This window comes from Neophocaena asiaeorientalis, unplaced genomic scaffold, assembly GCF_003031525.2.
Source record: "Neophocaena asiaeorientalis asiaeorientalis breed wild unplaced genomic scaffold, Neophocaena_asiaeorientalis_V1.1 scaffold381, whole genome shotgun sequence".
Taxonomy (NCBI): domain Eukaryota; kingdom Metazoa; phylum Chordata; class Mammalia; order Artiodactyla; family Phocoenidae; genus Neophocaena; species Neophocaena asiaeorientalis.
In genome coordinates, this window is record NW_020172812.1 from 3,082,545 (window position 1) to 3,099,979 (window position 17,435).

Here is a 17,435-nt window from a genome sequence, read left to right on the forward strand (position 1 = left end):
CACCTTGTCATGATAGCTCCACCCTCTAGAACTGAGGAAAAGAGTTTACACATCCAGTAATAAGAAGGGTGGACTGTGGCTCTTTGGAGTCCTCCCAGGGATGACTCTTGTGTCCACGTGACCCGTGTGGGGGCTCACCTAGATCCTCTACATAGGTCATGTATGCAGTTCCACCAGAGATCCCCCAAATTGCCTCACTAGAATGAAGAAAAACCAAGGCGCTCTTACTTGATAGATTCTACTGGATGTATCTGGCGCTCATTAAACATATAAACAGTATGGGATGGATATCCATCTACTGGGATGGATACTGCCAATACACGATACACTTCCCATACCTATATTTCTGTGAGAAAAGGACATACGTGCCACATTATAAGGTCAGTGCTACAAGGGAAGAGTAGGCAGACCACCTGGGAGACCCTGGCTAATCTCTGATGGGTCAGGCATTGAACTCAGAAGTTCATATAACCTCATATAGGGATGTTCCATTAGGTTGGAGGAAAAGCAGACTCAGGAAAAATCATGCTGGAAACTTAGATTATAAGCATGACATCTGATCCAGCTCTGTTACAATGGGGGCACAAACATTAAACCAAAAATGTAAAGACGTAACTGTAGACTTTCCATTGTGTTAAATGCCAAAAAAAGAAAAGTAGATGGTATTAATACCATCTATTTTTCATTTCATTCCATTTTTTCATCATTTTTCATCTCAACAGGAGGCTTTTGACATGGTCTGCTGGATTTAGAATGCCCCCCCCAAAAATGACACTTAAGCTGAGACAATAGATAAGCCTGAGGACTTAGCCCCAGACCAAGCAGCATTTTCTTCCCCTGGCAAAATAAATTGGGAAGTTTTCTGTGGTTTGCAATATTCTATGATGATTTAGATGGCTAACTGTGTTTTCTGGTGATAATTTTGAAGTATCACTCCTATATGTGTGGTTACAACCCCTCTCTCTTTTCTAATGTTGGCTATTAGTTTCTCCTGATTGAACTCTCTATAGAGTTTGTCTTTTTTTATTGCTGTTTCTCTTCAAAAGTTTCTGGTTCTCGATGTATCATCTATGCTGTTTTTCTCATTTCAAATTCTTTGTTTCCCGTATTTGTTCTGTGGGTATGTTTTGAGTGTTGGGGGCTGTGCCAGTGATGGACAGTGCATTGGAGAATGGAGTCGAGGAGCCAGGAGGCCAGAAAGGGGCTGGCAGAATCTTGGCAAAAGACCATGGCCTTCTGGAAAAGGACAGGACGTGAGGGCTAGAGGGATTCCTGGGACATTTGCCGAGTAGGATTAGAGGATGTGGGGTGAGGAAGAGACTTCAATCAAACCTGAGACCCTGGACTCTGATTAAGACCACTGGGTGGACCGTGATGCAGAGGATTTGGGACAAAGGAGATTTTAGGATTTAGGAGAATGCTGCCCCTGCAAAGTGTCAGCTGGCAGCTGTCCTGCCATTTTCTGGGGAACTTCTCCTGCATTTTGACGAGAGGGCTTTGCCAAGGTATTTTTAGGCAGTGACTCAGCAGGGAAGGCTTTTCCAGAATCCCCACCTTAAGTGAATGGTCTCCACCCCCGATTTCCTGAGGGCAGCAGTGGAGCAGAGGCAGGGCTCTGTGCCAGCTCAAGTTCTCCTTCGGAGGCAGAGTTCACAGGCTGCAAAGTGGGGAACGTTTCCAGAAGACAGTTCCAACCACTGGCTGTCAAAAACCAAAAAGAAAACATTTACATGAAACGTCAAGATAGAGAGCTCCACAGTCAAGCCTTGATGTTCTGGTTTCTGAGGCCTCAGATGCCTGCCTTCTTCTCCTGCCCAACTCCACCCCTCCCGGCTCTCCTCCAGGATGTGATCCCACCCAGCCCAGCCGCTTCTATGTCCCCATTGCTGAAGCCCAAGAGCCACTCAGATCAGCTGGACCTCTTGCCCCATCACAGCTTTTCAAAATACTGCTGGGAGTGTCTCTTACAGATACCAGTTTTTCTTTTTCTTTCTTTCTTTTTTTATTGAAGTATAGTTGATTTACAAAGTTTTAGGTGTATAGCAAAGTGATTAATTTATATAAATATGTGTGTGTGTATATATATATATATATATATATGTATATATGTATTCCTTTTCAGATTCTTTTCCATTGTAGGCTATTACAAGATATTGACTATTGTTCCCTGTGCTACACAGTAGGTCTTTGTTGTTTAGCTATTTTATATATAGTATTGTGCATTTGTTAATCCCAAATTCCCATTTATCCCTCCACCCCCCCTTTCCCCCTTGGTAACCATGTTTGTTTTCTATGTCTGTGAGTCTATTTCTGTTTTGTTAATAAGTTCATTTGTATCAAATTTTTTTAAGATTCCACGTATAAGTGATATCGTATGATATTTGTCTTTCTCTGTCTGACTGACTTTACTTAGTATGATAATCTCTAGGTCTATCCATGTTGCCGCAGATGGCATTATTTCACTCTTTTTTATGGCTGAGTAATATTCCACTGTGTATACATACCACATCTTCTTTATCCATTCACCTGTCGATGGACATTTAGGTTGCTTCCATGTCTTCGCTATTGCAAATAGTGTTGCTATGAACATTGGGGTGCATGACCAGTTTTTCTTGATATGAAATAAATATTCTTCACTAATGAGTTTCAAGTATATGGTATATTCTGACTCATTTTCTCTTATAGAGCTGCGGAATAAACACAATAGCTCCATAAACCAGGGATCAGCAGACTTTTCTTAAAGGGCCACGTATGAAATATTTAGGCTTTGCAGACCAGACAGTCTCTGTTGCAGCTACTCAACTCTGTTCTTATACCAGAATTCAGCCAAAGACAATACAAAAATGCATGAGCATGGCTATGTTCCTATAACACTTTATTTATGGATGCTGAAATTCAAATTTCACATGATTTTCACATGCCATGAAATATTCTCCTTTTGAGTTTTTTCCCCAACCATTTGAAAACGTTAGATCCATTCTTAGCTCACAGGCTGTACAAATAAAGGTGATGGGCCAGGCTTGGCTGGTAACATGTATATGACTTGGTAACATTTGAGTCTGCATAGCTCTGTCACTCCATGAGGACAGGGATCCTGTGTGTCCCTCAGGTTCACTGCTGAAACCCCAGTGCCTGACATAGTGTCTTGCACCTAGTAGGTTCTCTCAGCACACTTGGTTGAATAAATGATTGTGTGACTATGTGAATGAATCCCAGACCTACTTTAAGCTCTCTGATAGACTAAAGGGATCAATGGGTCATAGCTATGAGGAGTTACCACATGAAAAACTAGAGACTAAGTAGAGAATGCTCAATTGTACTAAGTGACTTGGAGAGAGAAGAAAGCAATGAAGACTAGAATAGTTTAACAGGCTTATTGGAAGAGTAGACCTTAAACTTATCTTTGAGGCAGTTAGGTAGAAGAGATAAAGGAAAAGGTCTTGGGGGTTATTATTCCAGAAGGGGGAGTTGCAAAAATATTTTGGTCAGATACATCTTTATCAGACTCTACTCCTCTGCAAAATTTCTTTTTGGAAGCTGGGATCTTATTCAGTGGATCCCCAAGGGGGAGGTGAGGAGAGTTCTGGAGTTCTGTTTTCAAAAAACATTGTTTGTTTTTTTCCAGAGATACAGATGTGCACACGGTAGCCTCCCTGATGAAGCTCTACCTCCGAGACCTCCCAGAGCCAGTAGTCCCCTGGAGCCAGTATGAGGGTTTCCTGCTCTGTGGGCAGCTCACGAATGCAGATGAGGGAAAGGTTTGTATCTCAATAGAGTTAGTTGTCCTGCTTCAGAAGGTGAGGGTTACTGTAAAGCCCTTATAGTCAACATGTTAAACAAACTAACCAACCAGTAAAAGGAAATCTGACTGACAACAAACTAGCCAACCAGCAAAAATAAACCTGACTGACAACAATAAAACCATTATGGTTTTTAACCAAGATTTGCAAATCTAGATGGCCCATGAATGCATTTGTTACACAGCTAATAAAGGGGTCTAACTGCCCACTTTGGGGAGGTTAGTGTTTAGCACTACTATGTTAAAAGTTCTCTCTGGCAAAGTGGTGCACAGAAAAACTTGCAGTGAATTTCACTTTGATTTTGCCATTGAGCAAATGATGCATCTTCTGTGAGACTCAGTTTATTTACTTAGCCCGAGAGAACTTTCTACGATGGTGGAACTGTTACATAACTGCACTGTCCAATGTAGTAGCCCCTAGCTATACATGGCCACTAGGCACTTGAAACGTGGCTCACACAACTGAGGAGCCAAACTTCTGATTTTATTTTATTTTATTTTACTTTCTTTTATTTTATTTTATAATAGTCACATGTGTCAAGTTGCTGTTGTACTAGACAGCACAAACTTAGACACATTTCATAATAACAGGATCGTTTTGAGGACCATGGGATGTATGTCACAAGTGAGTGACATTTTAAAATTATTGATTCAAGGGGATGTTTAGTCTCTGCTCTACTTCAGCATTTATTATATAGTATGCTCCCAGAAAAAGTATATATCTATAATATAAAATCATTGAAGAGATAGTGCCCTAGCCCTGGAAGAAAATACAGCTGTGAGAACTTCCATCCTGATTGAGAGGGAGGAGACTCACAAATTAAGTAGATCCTGGTACAAGAAAAAAGGTGTTTTTATATTTAGCGATAGGAAAGAAAGAGCACGATAAGGATGCAACTAACGCACTATAGCCTTTGTAGCTATTTCCCAACGCAAAAATTAGGTTGCATGATCTGATTTTAGGATATCTTGTGTATGATTTATGAATTTGGGGGGGTTAAAATAGGATATGGAAAGTCTGAATTTATACAGACATATCAGCTCACCTTTGCAAAAGTAATACAATTTTATGGAATAAGGTTTAAAAGTTGGCTAAAAAGGTGAATGCTTCAGATGATGTCTTGCCCCACAGCTTCAGGGAAAGGAAAGGAGGTCCATGGATGCAGTTCTGACAAGCAGACTCCCAACCCCTGAACTTCTTTGATTTAGACCTGCTTCTCCCAACTTTTCTCGATCTCAACATATTTGAGAGTTTCTAATCCATGGTAGCACAGATCTGGACAGAGTGAGGGGTCACAGCCTCTCTCATGGGTGAAAACGTGGCAGAGGCGATCACTGGGAGGCGTGAGTCTAAAGCAACCTTTGCAAAGAATTTACTTGACTAAACTGAAGAGGAGGGAATCAGTATGAAGCAGGCATTCTAGATCCAGTGGGGCTGCACCAAGTCACTGCATGCAGGCCGACACGCCATAGGGTGCATTTTCTCCTGGAGGAGCTGCTCAGGTTTGAGGAGAGCCTGTGTGTCTCATGTGCACTGGTGCCCTTTTACAATCACGATGTTGTAGATGGTGACTGCAGACACTGTGAGCAAAGAGAACAAAGAAAATTCACTGTCCTTCCTCTTCCTGGCACTTGCATTCCTTGTGGGGCTGTCTCTAATATTCAGTGTCATCGTGAAGCTGTAACCTTCGGACCTCTCGCCTGCCTTCCAGCTTGGTCAGCTGTCCCTGGGTTCTAGCAGCTCCCAGCAAAACCATATCACATGAAACCTCAGTTCTCAGAAACATCCTCCTTTTCACAATACTTTTAAAGTGACTTGGGGGGCATTTGGTTCTGGTCGAATTCTTTATTGGAGAGTTACAGCTCAAGCATTTGTTAAGCAAACAATTATTTGGAGTATGGTTATCAAATAGTTCTTGCCTTAGAGTAGCTCTGAGGCAGGGAGGAGGACATAATCGCAGATGAATAAAAAAATACAAGGTACAAAAAAACAGTGAACCTTTCCAGGCTATTCTTGCAACTTCCTGTGGAGTTATAGTGATTTCAAAATTAGAAGTTTTATAAAAATAAACAAATGGGACCTAATGAAACTTAAAAGCTTTTGCACAGGGAACAGGAGTGACTGCCAAAGTGTTGCTTCTGCAGAGATACACCAGTTATGCTCCAGGGTCCCATTGCTGGCAAGTGAGCAGGCTCTTCTACTGACATTAAAAATCTCTTCCCAGGCTCAGCAGGAGTTGATGAAGCAGCTCTCCATCCTTCCTCGAGACAACTATAGCCTCCTGAGCTACATCTGCAGGTAAGAGGCACCTGGTATCAGTTCCATAATTTTCAGCCACACCAGAATGAATTCCCCAGTTAGAGGAGGAAAGAGTATCTCTGTGAACTTAAGAGATTCTGTTCCAAACCTCTGGAAGGTCAACTCTATTCACGTAGCACTGAGGTAGTTTCCTGTGTCCCCAAGATAATTGAAAGGATCCCGGAAAACAAATCAGCATAAAAAAGAAACATGCTTCCTTCTTCAAGCCTGCCCCAGTGCTGCCCAGAGTCCTGGGACAGGCATTAGAACCCAGAATCCTTATAATATTTCTACAATTGTCTCCCATCTTCCTGTCTCTGGACCATAACTTAGCACCCCAGAGACATTCATCCCAGGCCACCTTTCTTAATTCCCTTTCTGAGGACGGACCTGCTATGTGCTGCAACACATAGCATGTGGATTGACCCAGATCTGGCTGAGTTGGGAGCCTGGATCTCCATGTCAGACATAGCTGAAAGTTATCTTTATTTTTTTTTTAATTTATTTATTTTTGGCTGCTTTAGGTCTTTGTTGCTGTACGTGGGCTTTCTCTAGTTGCGGTACGCGGGCTTCTCATTACTGTGGCTTCTCTTGCTGTGGAGTACAGGCTCTAGGCGCATGGGCTTCAGTAGTTGTGGCTCGTGGGCTCTAGAGCACAGGCTCAGTAGTTGTGGTGCAGGGGCTTAGTTGCTCTGCAGCATGTGGGATCTTCCTGGACCAGGGCTCAAACCTGTGTGCCCTGCATTGATAGGCGGATTCTTAACCACTGTGTCACCAGGGAAGCCCTACTTTTATTTTTTTTATATAATTTTTTGTAGTTTCCAGATGATAAAAGAGTTACATGCTTGATATGGAAACTAGGAGAATATGAAATCCTGTAAATAAATGAAAATTTCCCCAAATCTCCTCACCCAGAAAAAGTCACTGTTAATATTTGAGTGTGTTTCCTTCTGAATGTTTTTGTCTCTGTGATAGATGATCACAGGCATCAATATAAATATAGGGAAACAATTTTTATACCAAATTAGAAATATATTTTTAAATAAAATATACATACATATATGCTTGTATCCTGCTTCTTTTGGCTGAATGTTGTATTGTGAGCATTTTCCTAGTCACAAAGTAGGATTATACATGACTCCATAATATTCCATAATGTTTCCTCATTTGGACACCCCTCCCCTGCCACTTATTTGATAATTTCTCTGTATTTGGAATTTTATGTTGCTTCAGCCGATTCACTTAAAAATGGTTTTGAGAGACAATATTTAGAAGTGTTTTTTCCTGATCTTTTCAGGTTTTTAAAATAGTGAATCTGAGAGCTTCATTCCTCAAATAGGTGGGATTACAGCAAAAATTCAGTGTTAGTTTTTGAGCACTTGCTGAGAATTTGAGATGCTTGGTAGTGTAACCTGAGGATGAGAGCAGGGAGGCACCATGAATCCCCATTTCTGAGCTCTTCCCACGATGAAGTTTTCTTCTCTGGAGACTCCGCTGGGATAGGTGCTGAGAGCCTGGGAGAGAAGCCTGTAAAGTCAGGACCAGGGATAGTCAAACACCCATTTTAGTCCTTCTTGTCTCCTCTTAGCTCCCTGAACTGGACCCTGCCTCCTGCTGATGTGACTCCACCCCCGGCCCCAGTGCCACCATCACCAGCTGGGTTGCTTGTGTCTCTTCTTCCTTGATCTTGACTCTTTCAGGGGGAAGCTAAATTCTTGTAGTCAGAGCAGACTGGTCCCATTCCTGAGACCAGAAGTAAAGAGTTGAGACCCACCTCTGGGATCCTGTGGGTACCTGGAAGTGCTTCCTTGTGGCAACTTCCTATTTCCTACTCTGGGATTTCCTGGTTGCCCACAGGTTTCTCCATGAAATCCAGCTGAACTGTGGAGTTAACAAGATGAGTGTGGACAATCTGGCTACTGTGATTGGTGTGAATCTCATCAGGTCGAAGGTCGAAGACCCTGCTGTGATCATGAGAGGTACGCTGGTCCTGTGGTGAATGTAGGGGCAGAGGAAGTAAAGACAGTGACATTGCTACCAAATTGCTCTGCAACTTGCCAAGCATTTTCCGTTGATCATCTTGTCTGAGTTGTAAAGTAGCCCTGTGAAATAAGCAGGCAGGAATTATGTTCATTTCCCAGGTCACAGCAGAGCAGAGAGGTTACAGATTTACCAATCATCACACAGTATGATAGGCTAGCACCAGAACAGTTAGTTAGTGTTTCTTAGTCTTTTAGTACTTTTAAACATCCTTAGCCAGAGAGAGCAAACAAGTGTGATTTTATAAGACCACTCCCAAAGAGGTTACTTGTAAAGCTGTGCTGAAAAGACTTCTGAGGCAGTGTCTTGCTTCAGTGAACAAGAGTCCTGACACAGAGTACTGATGTCTGCCATGGTTTGGGGGAGGCAGTATGCCTGGTATGCATCCTCTATGCATGCAATAAGAAATCAGATGTCATACTGAGGGTCACATCAAGAGAGAAAAATGTCTTCATTTTCTTTCCTGTCGTATTGCCTATAACCTGATCAAAGACTGATCCAGAGGACTGTAAGCCGAAAATAACCCTCTTTCACCCCACTGCCGTATCCTTCTTCTATCCCATCCCATTCACCACAATCTCCTACCCCAAGCAATTAAGAAGGATCCTGTGAGGAGCAAATGAGGTCCTTTGGGGGCCGTGTGGTTTTAGAGTCAAGTTTAGAGACAGACGTCTCATGGGTGGAGAACCTTGAAGACCACCTGCCCTCTGCCCCATAGTCCAGCACTACAAATCTCTTTCTTCTTTCTTTCAGGGACTCCTCAGATCCAAAGAGTGATGACCATGATGATCAGAGACCATGAAATCCTCTTTCCCAAGTCCAAGGATGCACCCTTGTCACCCCCTGCCCCCCAAAATGACCCCAAGAAACCTCCAGTGGCTCGAAGCTCTGTGGGCTGGGATGCCACTGAGGACCCTCCGATTTCTAGGACAGACAGCGTCAGTAACATGGTAAGGTGCAGAGAGCCTTCCTCCTTCCATCCGACTCCTCCTTCAGTCCAGGTCATTCCATGTAAGAGCTGCTCTGGAGTGGCGATTTAGGGAGTCCTGGGTGATGCTGTGGCAGTGGGCACAGCTGATCTAGACCCATGTGAATGAATCTTGAAAGCCTGGCCTCTTTCAAAATCTGGTTTCTAGTTGGTATCCTGGAGGTGGGATTGGTGACATGTGTGCCCATCCCCCAGTGACTAAGCAATGGGAGTCCTCACTAAAGCCCACTCTAAACCCTTTTAAACTCAGTCCAGGGAATTTCGATGGGGAAGCTACATATCGCAGTGTTAACGTTCTAGTGAGAGTTGTTGAAAATTCCGGGTGAAAGTCCAGAGAGAACGGTTTCCTGCTAAGCCATGAAACGTGATTCCTTTCTCAGAGTATGTGATGTGTTTGTGTAATATTTCTCATTCCCTGATAAGCTGTCTCAGCAATGTCAACCCCCTCATTTGTACTTAAGGGTTGGGGCTCACGTTCACAATGTCAAAAAACTCTGCAGACTCTGAAATTATTTAGGCCAATAATTTACAAAGCTCAGATATTTTAACGTATTTATAGGGGCAAATATTTTTTAAAAGAACGTGTGAACTTTATATAGCAGCTTAATTCTTTATGTGCAGTCAAGGAATGAATGTAAAATTTCCAGTTCGCCAGGTAATGTCAGTTGCCTACTGTTAATCCCAAGGATGATTAAGAATGTATTGGAAATAAAGATGGTGGTAGTTGTGATTTTTCTTGGGTGATGCCTGTCTGGACACAGTGCATTTACTAATACTCTAAAATCAAATTAATATTTAGAAATGTTTATACGTCATATAATGAAATCATCCTAGACGTCTTTGAGAGTAGCCAGTGTTGTACTCGTTTGACAGGTTTCTGTATTTATTGTAACAGTATGGGCAGCAATGGACAGGCAGTGTGCTGGGAACCTTAAATAGATCACATCTGGAATCCTCACCGTTACTCTGTAGGGCAGAATTTATCATCCACATTTTATAGATGAGGCACTGAGGCTCAGGGAGGTTGACCAGCTGTCCCAAGATGACAGCAGTAGAATGGTAGAGAGTGGGACTTAGATCTAGTTTGCATCTCAGGGCCCAGGTCCTTCTGATTCCAGGCGGGGTTGCCAAAGCAGGTGATGACCTAGAAGCATCAGACAGACAGCTTGAGACCTGATTCTCTCATTTTAGGGCTCAATCTTTTTCTTTTAAATGTAATCTAAAAATATATACGCGTCACTCAAGAAAGTCAAAACAGAAGAGATATGTTTAGAACTCCTGCTCCCTCTGCTGTCTTCACCCACCTTATTTTTCCCTGCCTTTGTCAGTTTCTTTTTTATCCTTGCAGTGTTCCTTTATGCAAATATAAGCAGATATGAGTGTAAATTGTTATTTACCTCCCTTTTTACACAAAGCATAACATACTCACTCTTCCCTCTCCACACACACACACACACACACACACACACACTACTGTGTATCTTGAATTTTTCTGTTTAACGGATACCCTGGAGACCTTTCCATGTCAATACATAGGCAGTACCTCATACAACCTCAAGTTTCTGGCAGATGTATGGTGTTCCATCCTGTGCATGTACCGTGATCTACTCAGCCAACCTCCATAGATGAACAAGTTTCTTTTACTCCTTTGTACTACAAGCAAGGAGGCAATGAATAACCTTGACCATACTTCATTTTGTGCTCAGGCAAATGTATTTCTGGGATAAATTCCCAGAAGTACGATTGCTGAGTCAGAGGGTAAATAGATTTGTAATAGGTAATTTTGATTAAAATTGTTAAACAGTGGTTGTGCCATTTTGCACTTCCACCAGCAATGCATGAAATAACCTATTTCCCTATAGTTTCACCAGCAGAATGTGTTGTCAGATTTTGGAGGATTGACCGTCTGTTAGATGAGAACTAATATTTCAGTAATTTTAATTTCAGTTTGAGTTTTTCCTGTTATAAAAGTGTTCAAACATTTTTTTAATGTTGCACTTTTCCTCCATGAACGCTTTGATCTTGCTCTTTGCCGATATTTATATTAGTCTTTTTCTTCTCAATTTTTATGAACTTTATGCATTATGGAGAGTAGCCTGTTGTCTGTGATATACATTGCAAATATGCTTGTCAGTTTGTCATTTCTTCTTTGATTTAGCATGTGGTGATTTCTTTGTCTTATTTTGTGGGTCATGGAAAGACATGTGGGTTGACTTTATCAAATTATTCTTATATGGTTTCTGTATTTGGGTCATAGTTAGAAAAGCCCCCCTCCCCACCCCCCATTCTAAGGTTATAAAAGAATCCTAGTTTAGGGCCCCTTACCACAAGCAAACCATTGATTTTAGTCAGCAGTTTACCTCTAGAGCATGAGTTCCTTCAAGTATAATATCCTTTTGGAAAAATGCCACACAGATAATCAACTAATGTGACAAATTAGGAGATTGTCTTCTAATTGAGTTTCATAGGTGTGTGGCCAGGAGATACTTTCTTTCAAGTCTCTAATCCTTATCTTGGGAACGTGATACATGTGGGAAAAACCCATGTAACATCCGTGGTCACTTTTTTCTAGGCCAGCGACTCAGATGCAACCAGCCCCACTGGACAACGGCCAAGTGATGGGTGTCTAGAAGACAAAGCATCCAGGGAAAAGCCAGGAGATTGGAAGCTGCAGTCACGAAAAAGGACTCAGACGCTCCCTAACCGGAAATGCTTCTTGACATCAGCTTTGCAAGGTGCCAACAGCTGCAAAGTAGAGGTCTTTAAAAATGAGTTCTGGTCTTCTTCGGAGGGGAAGGCAGGGGACGGGCACAGGAGAACGATGTCTCAAGGTGTGCCACAGTTTTTCGACTCCCAGCGGACTTCCACCTATGATAACGTCCCCACACAGCCGGGGTCCCCTGGGGATGAAGCCGGTACACTGTCATCCCAGGCCTGTGACTCCAAGAGAGATGCTTTTGCCAGCCTAAACTCTGAAACCGGGCCTGGGAAAAATAACTCCGGAGAAGAGGAACTTGAATCCTTGCAGAGGATGGTCCAGAAGCTGCGAAAGGAAATAGAAACACAGAAGCAAATGTATGAGGAACAGATTGAAAAGTAAGTCAAAAGTAAGAGGGCCCTGGGCAGCCACTCGCCTTCCATCTTAAAAGCAATAGGGATTGCTCTCCTCTGCCAGAGAAATGACATTATAAAACTTCAGTTACAGAAGACGCTATCTACAGCAGTTGGGCCTAATGAGGAACAGGGCAAAGGCATTGAGGAGATGACTAAATTAGTGAAAACTCTAAGCTTTACCTTACATTCATGAAAAGTTAAATATGTAGCTTAAGTAGTTTAATCAACTGGTTCCAAACAGTGGTTGTTTAAGCATCAACATGTTTTAATGAATTAAGAGAAATTTTAAAAATTTTCATATTAATGTCATTCATCAACTCTGCAAACATTTATTGAGCATCTACTACGTGCCAGGCACCATCTCAGCTGTTAGAGAATAGCACTGAACAAAACACACAAAAGCCCTTTTGCTTATAGAGCTTTCCTTCTAGCGGAGACAGACAGAGAATACAAACAGATAATTTAAACATATGCTATGTTAGATGGTGGAAAATGCTAGGGAGAGAAATAAAGCAGGGCAGGGGGTTGGGGAGCTCAGGAAGGGGGTTCCAGTGTTACATAGGGTGGTTGGGGAAGACCTCACTGAGAAGGTGACACTCGAGCAAAGGCCTGAAGGAGGGGAGGGAACTAGTGAGGTCCACGTGGGAGGGGTTGGGGTGGGTTTGGGGGAGAACAGGCAAGGCAGAGAGAACCGAAGTGCAGAGGCTATGGGAAGGGAGGGGTCTGGCGTGTTCATGCAGAGGAAGAGCGGTGGTTGGTGGCAGCAGGGGAGTGACTGAGGGGAGAGGGCAGAGAATGCAGAGGGCCTGGTCAGCCACCTGAAAGCCTAAGTGAGGCAGAGCTTCTGGGCACCCCTGACCTGACTGAGGCTTCACTGGGTCAGGATCACTAACTCTCCACGATCTCAGACTGCAGGGGGTGAACGGAAGTGAGGCCGGTGACATGGCCGTTGCCACGATTTCACACAAATCTCTAAGATGCTCGGATATGATTTGCTCACTTGAGTAGATAAACTACTTCCTTGAAATCTTTTTCACACCACTTATTTTTCCTGAGAAGAAACCTCAATCCAGGTTTGCCTAAAGTCATACTAATCAAAAGTTAGTGAAATGTGAACCTAGTGGGGTTTTCGAACGACGGGTACTTTTCAGTCCCTAGAGACTCAGGTACATGAAAGAAAGACTTTGGTTAGCCTGATCCTTTGTTCCCTGCAGAGGGCCGCCCATCTAGAACAACACATAACTTCTTGTCTAAGAACCTGAAATCAGCTGTTTATAGACTCTGAGACTTGGGCGACATCTTGGCAGTGACCGAGGTAGCCCCAGAGCAGACACTGAGCCCCAGTTTCTAGCACGGGGGTCTTTGACAGGGTAGGGAAGAACTGGCTGCCACTGAGGTGGCCGCTTCTCCTGAAGGGAACAAAGTCTTCTGAATCCACTGTCAGGGGAGCCTCCCATTCCATCCTCGGGAGAGGAAGGAGAATTAACATTCTACAGTGCCTGCTCTAAGCTTCATGCTTCAGACACACCTTCTCATATAATCCCCTCAGTTTTCCCGTGAAATAGGTAATACCCCCATTTTACAGAAGAAATGGGAGTTTAGGAAGTATAAAAAGGTTGCACAGCTAGTCATTGGTGGGGCTGGGATTTGAACTCGGGTCAGCCAACCTCCCAAACCCACTCAGATTCTACCTCTCCACTGGAGTCAGTGGTCAAGATCTAGCATGGTGTCTCTTTTGAGGTTTTCCCCCCAAAACAAGAAAGATATGGAGACCTCAGAGAAGAAAACTAAATTTGTAATGGGTGGAATTCCAGAGAAATGAGACTAATTTGGCTTTAAGAAGAAACAGGCAGGGGCAAGCAAGGCTCTGAAGAGAGGCCATTGCCTGCAAAATGGACCAAGGCCCTTGAAGATAGCAGCCAGAGATGGGCTCAAACAGGAGCTCAAGTCTCCGTATAAAAATGAGCAGGCCATTGGGTAGCAGGGAAGCTTCATCTCACAGAAAGAAATTCTGAAGCCATTTTCCAATCACAGTCTCCTCATAGGCCTGAAATTCCCTCCTTTGGCTCAAAAATGTCATATGTACTCTCATTCCCAAGGGTTAATTCAGCACAGCCTGGAGGGAGAGAAATGGGCCCCTGAGACTAGACTAAGATTTTGGCCAGTAACAGTGAAAATCCTGCGAATTCAGGAATCCAACAGATCCTTCACTCGGAGTGGGATTCAGAAGCAAGGGTGGGACTGGCAGGACAGTTGCTCCCAAGGGGCAGCTCCCCCAGATTCTCCAAATCTCGGTCCCCAGGAGCCTTCATAAGAGAAGGCTCTGGTCCGTGCTCTGCAATGAAGCAGGATGAGAAAGCTTGCATGTGTACACAGGTGCCGAGAATCTGGAATCTGGTTGGGGTTCAGCAGTCAGTCAACCTTGCAACTGAGCAGGACAGATGCAAGGCGCTGTGGGGCTGTAAATATTAGAGGTGGTCTCTTCATTCAAAGACGTTATTGTGTGGTGGGGGATACAAAACACAAAATGACATGAAAAACAACACAAGAGATGTCATGATATGGATGACAAAATGGGGACAGGCTCTGGGAATTCAGGTTTACTGGGAAGTCCTCCTGTCGGGGGTGGGACATAACTAGGAAGTACAGGTTGGAGATGGGTCTTGGGATGTGGAAGGTTAAGTGGACAGAGGGGGTTGAGGGCAAGGCTGAAGAGAAAGTCCAGAGGTCACACCTCGTCCTTTCATTCTTTTCCTTCCTTCCTCGTAGCCTTGAAAAGGAAAATTACGATGTGTGGGCTAAGGTGGTGAGGCTCAGTGAAGAACTGGAGAAGGAGAAGAAGAAGTCTGCAGCCTTGGAAATCAGCCTCCGCAACGTGGAGCGCTCCCGGGAGGATGTGGAGAGGAGGAACAAGGCCTTGGAAGAGGACGTCAAGGAATTTGTCAAATTGATGAAGGAGCCCAAGACCGATGCTTGAGCGTCCCAGGAGCACCACAGAGACAGCCTGCAGAGACCTAGCAATGCTCCCTTTCTCGCTGCTAGCTGATGACCAGGAAGCGATATTCCTCCCTAAGGAGGAGAGGACATTTTGGGGGGGAAAACATCACATTTCCCAGTAGGTAAATCAGTGGAGTTTGCAGGAGGATAAGCGTGAGCAGGGACTTGTGTGGACATCTCCGAGCCCCGGGGCTGTATTCAAAGGGATTGCATTATTCCACTGTGGTCTCAGGCCGAGTGAAGCGGCACCTCCCATGGCTGAATAGCTGTGTCCAATGGAGACTCTGCTGTAGGCCACATCCCAGGACCCAGGCAACAGGCTGACCCCAACAGAGGCTGGACTGAGGAGTTGGTTCTTTGTTTCCTGTGTGGGACATTTCACCTAGTCAGATGGCCTCCGGGTGTCTCTGAGACACAGGGGCCAAAAATGATATTCAGCTTTTGATTTCTCAGCCATGGTGGGCTGTGTTTTGAAGGGCTGCACTTACTGAAGCCAGGACCCCATTCTGCCACCCGTCCCCCTGCCATGATGCACACTCTCCAGGGCTGCAAACTCAAAATTAGTATTAGGCGAAGACAAAACAAGCAGTAAACTGGATTTATGAAAGCAAAAGCAATTAGAAAATTAGATTCAAATTTTAAAAAAGCAGAGCTATTGGCAATCCATACAACACCATTATGAGAGTAAAAGTCTCCCCTGCCTGGGGAAAGATGTGCCCCTCTCTGGGCACATGGCTTGATGAGCAGGTCACGGGCTGCATTCCAATCCCACTTGCCTTTCAGGGGCCACGGTTGCATAGGGCAGGCCCACTATGATACAGCTTCCTTAGATGCTAGTTGGGTGTTTAGATAGTAACAGTCATCCTTCTGCATTAAGCCACCCTGGCCAAGGCCCCTGGTGAGGCCCCAGGCCTTGATACGTAGGATGGTGGAGTCTTTCGTGGTTTTTGTCATTGTTCTAGTTAGGTGGTCTCCAGGCTCTTTTGACCATGTACCCCATCAATAGAAAGTATTTGAGCATACATTCCTCAATATAGGTATATTTATTTATTTATAAATTATACACATGTTCTACTGTATTGCTATATCATAAAACATACACAGGACAAAAATTGAATCATGGTGAGATAAAAACAAATATAAGTAGATGTTCTCAACTGTGCTTTTAGCTCTGGAAACTCCTGGCCCAATTTCCCAGCAGGTATTACCTGTACTAATGTTCCATAGTTCATCCCATTACTCCCATAATTTTCTTGAACTCTTGAAAGCACGTGGCTGAATTAGTGGTTTGGAATCTCTGGTTACCACAGTGAGAGTTTAGCCTTCTGCAGCATCTGTGTCTCCTCCTTTATTCCTTTCTCTCCCTTCGTTTTCCGCCTTTTTCTCCTCCTCTCTGTGCTTTCTTCACTCTAGTTATTCCCCACTGCCTGTGGCCGTGACATATTACTCACAGAGTGAAAGGGATGGACAAGGGGTCAGTGTTTCTCAGTCCTGCTCCGCAGGCCCTGCTCCGCCCACCTCCAGCCCCCCAAGGACCAGACTGACAGAGGGCAAGGATGACACCTAGAGCTCCTCGTAGAGACTTGCTTACAGCAGATTGGGGGCGGGGAGACTGATTTGGAACATTATTAAGTAAAGCCATAAAATATTTGATTTCTTGGAGTTGATTTGTTTTTCAGTTACAGAGTAGCAAACATAGAAACACTTCCTGAACACCTAATGTCCACTGATGAGTGTCTATAGTTCTGCCAGACGTGTGCCATGTTCTCCCATGGGTTCCTGGCATGGACCCTTTGAATGCTAATATAGACTTGAGTATGGAAGTAGCCAGCTTCACAGTTCCAAAGGGAACATTTGTTTGAAGGAGCAAAGAGGAAGCCCTGAAGCCTGTTTTCTTGGGGGTCCACGTTATAGGACCTTGCTGGGTCTCAGGCTGGGTGGAAGGCCCATGTTTGAATCCCAGGCCCCTCCTGGTCAGGTGATACCTCTCATTCCACACCTTTTACCAGAACTGCAAGATCACAGAGCGGCAGGTCCAGCATCAGAAGCCAGAAAGTCAAGTCTTCACAATTGAGAGGGGACCTGGCTTGCCTAAACTTCTCCTGTGCCACCCTCCATATGAGGAGAACACAAGAAAGAGTTTCTCCAGGACCCCAGGCCGTCGTGAGTCCAAGGAAGGGCCAGGGAAGAAGATCTGG

The 17,435-nt window shown here is 44.1% G+C and overlaps 1 protein-coding gene across 4 annotated transcripts in view; it reads left to right on the top strand.

Moving 5' to 3' along the window:
* The window catches only part of ARHGAP25 (Rho GTPase activating protein 25), an 84,661-nt gene extending 67,771 nt beyond the window's left edge, over positions 1-16,890 (top strand). For all 4 annotated transcript variants that reach the window (XM_024741619.1, XM_024741618.1, XM_024741617.1 and 1 more), the window contains 6 exons: positions 3,626-3,758; positions 6,025-6,098; positions 7,956-8,077; positions 8,892-9,088; positions 11,699-12,222; positions 15,010-16,890. In XM_024741619.1, the coding sequence (XP_024597387.1) occupies positions 3,626-3,758; positions 6,025-6,098; positions 7,956-8,077; positions 8,892-9,088; positions 11,699-12,222; positions 15,010-15,217 (1,258 nt within the window). In that variant the 3' untranslated portion in view covers positions 15,218-16,890. The remainder of the gene's footprint in view (positions 1-3,625; positions 3,759-6,024; positions 6,099-7,955; positions 8,078-8,891; positions 9,089-11,698; positions 12,223-15,009) is intronic.
* Positions 16,891-17,435: the final 545 nt, after the last annotated feature.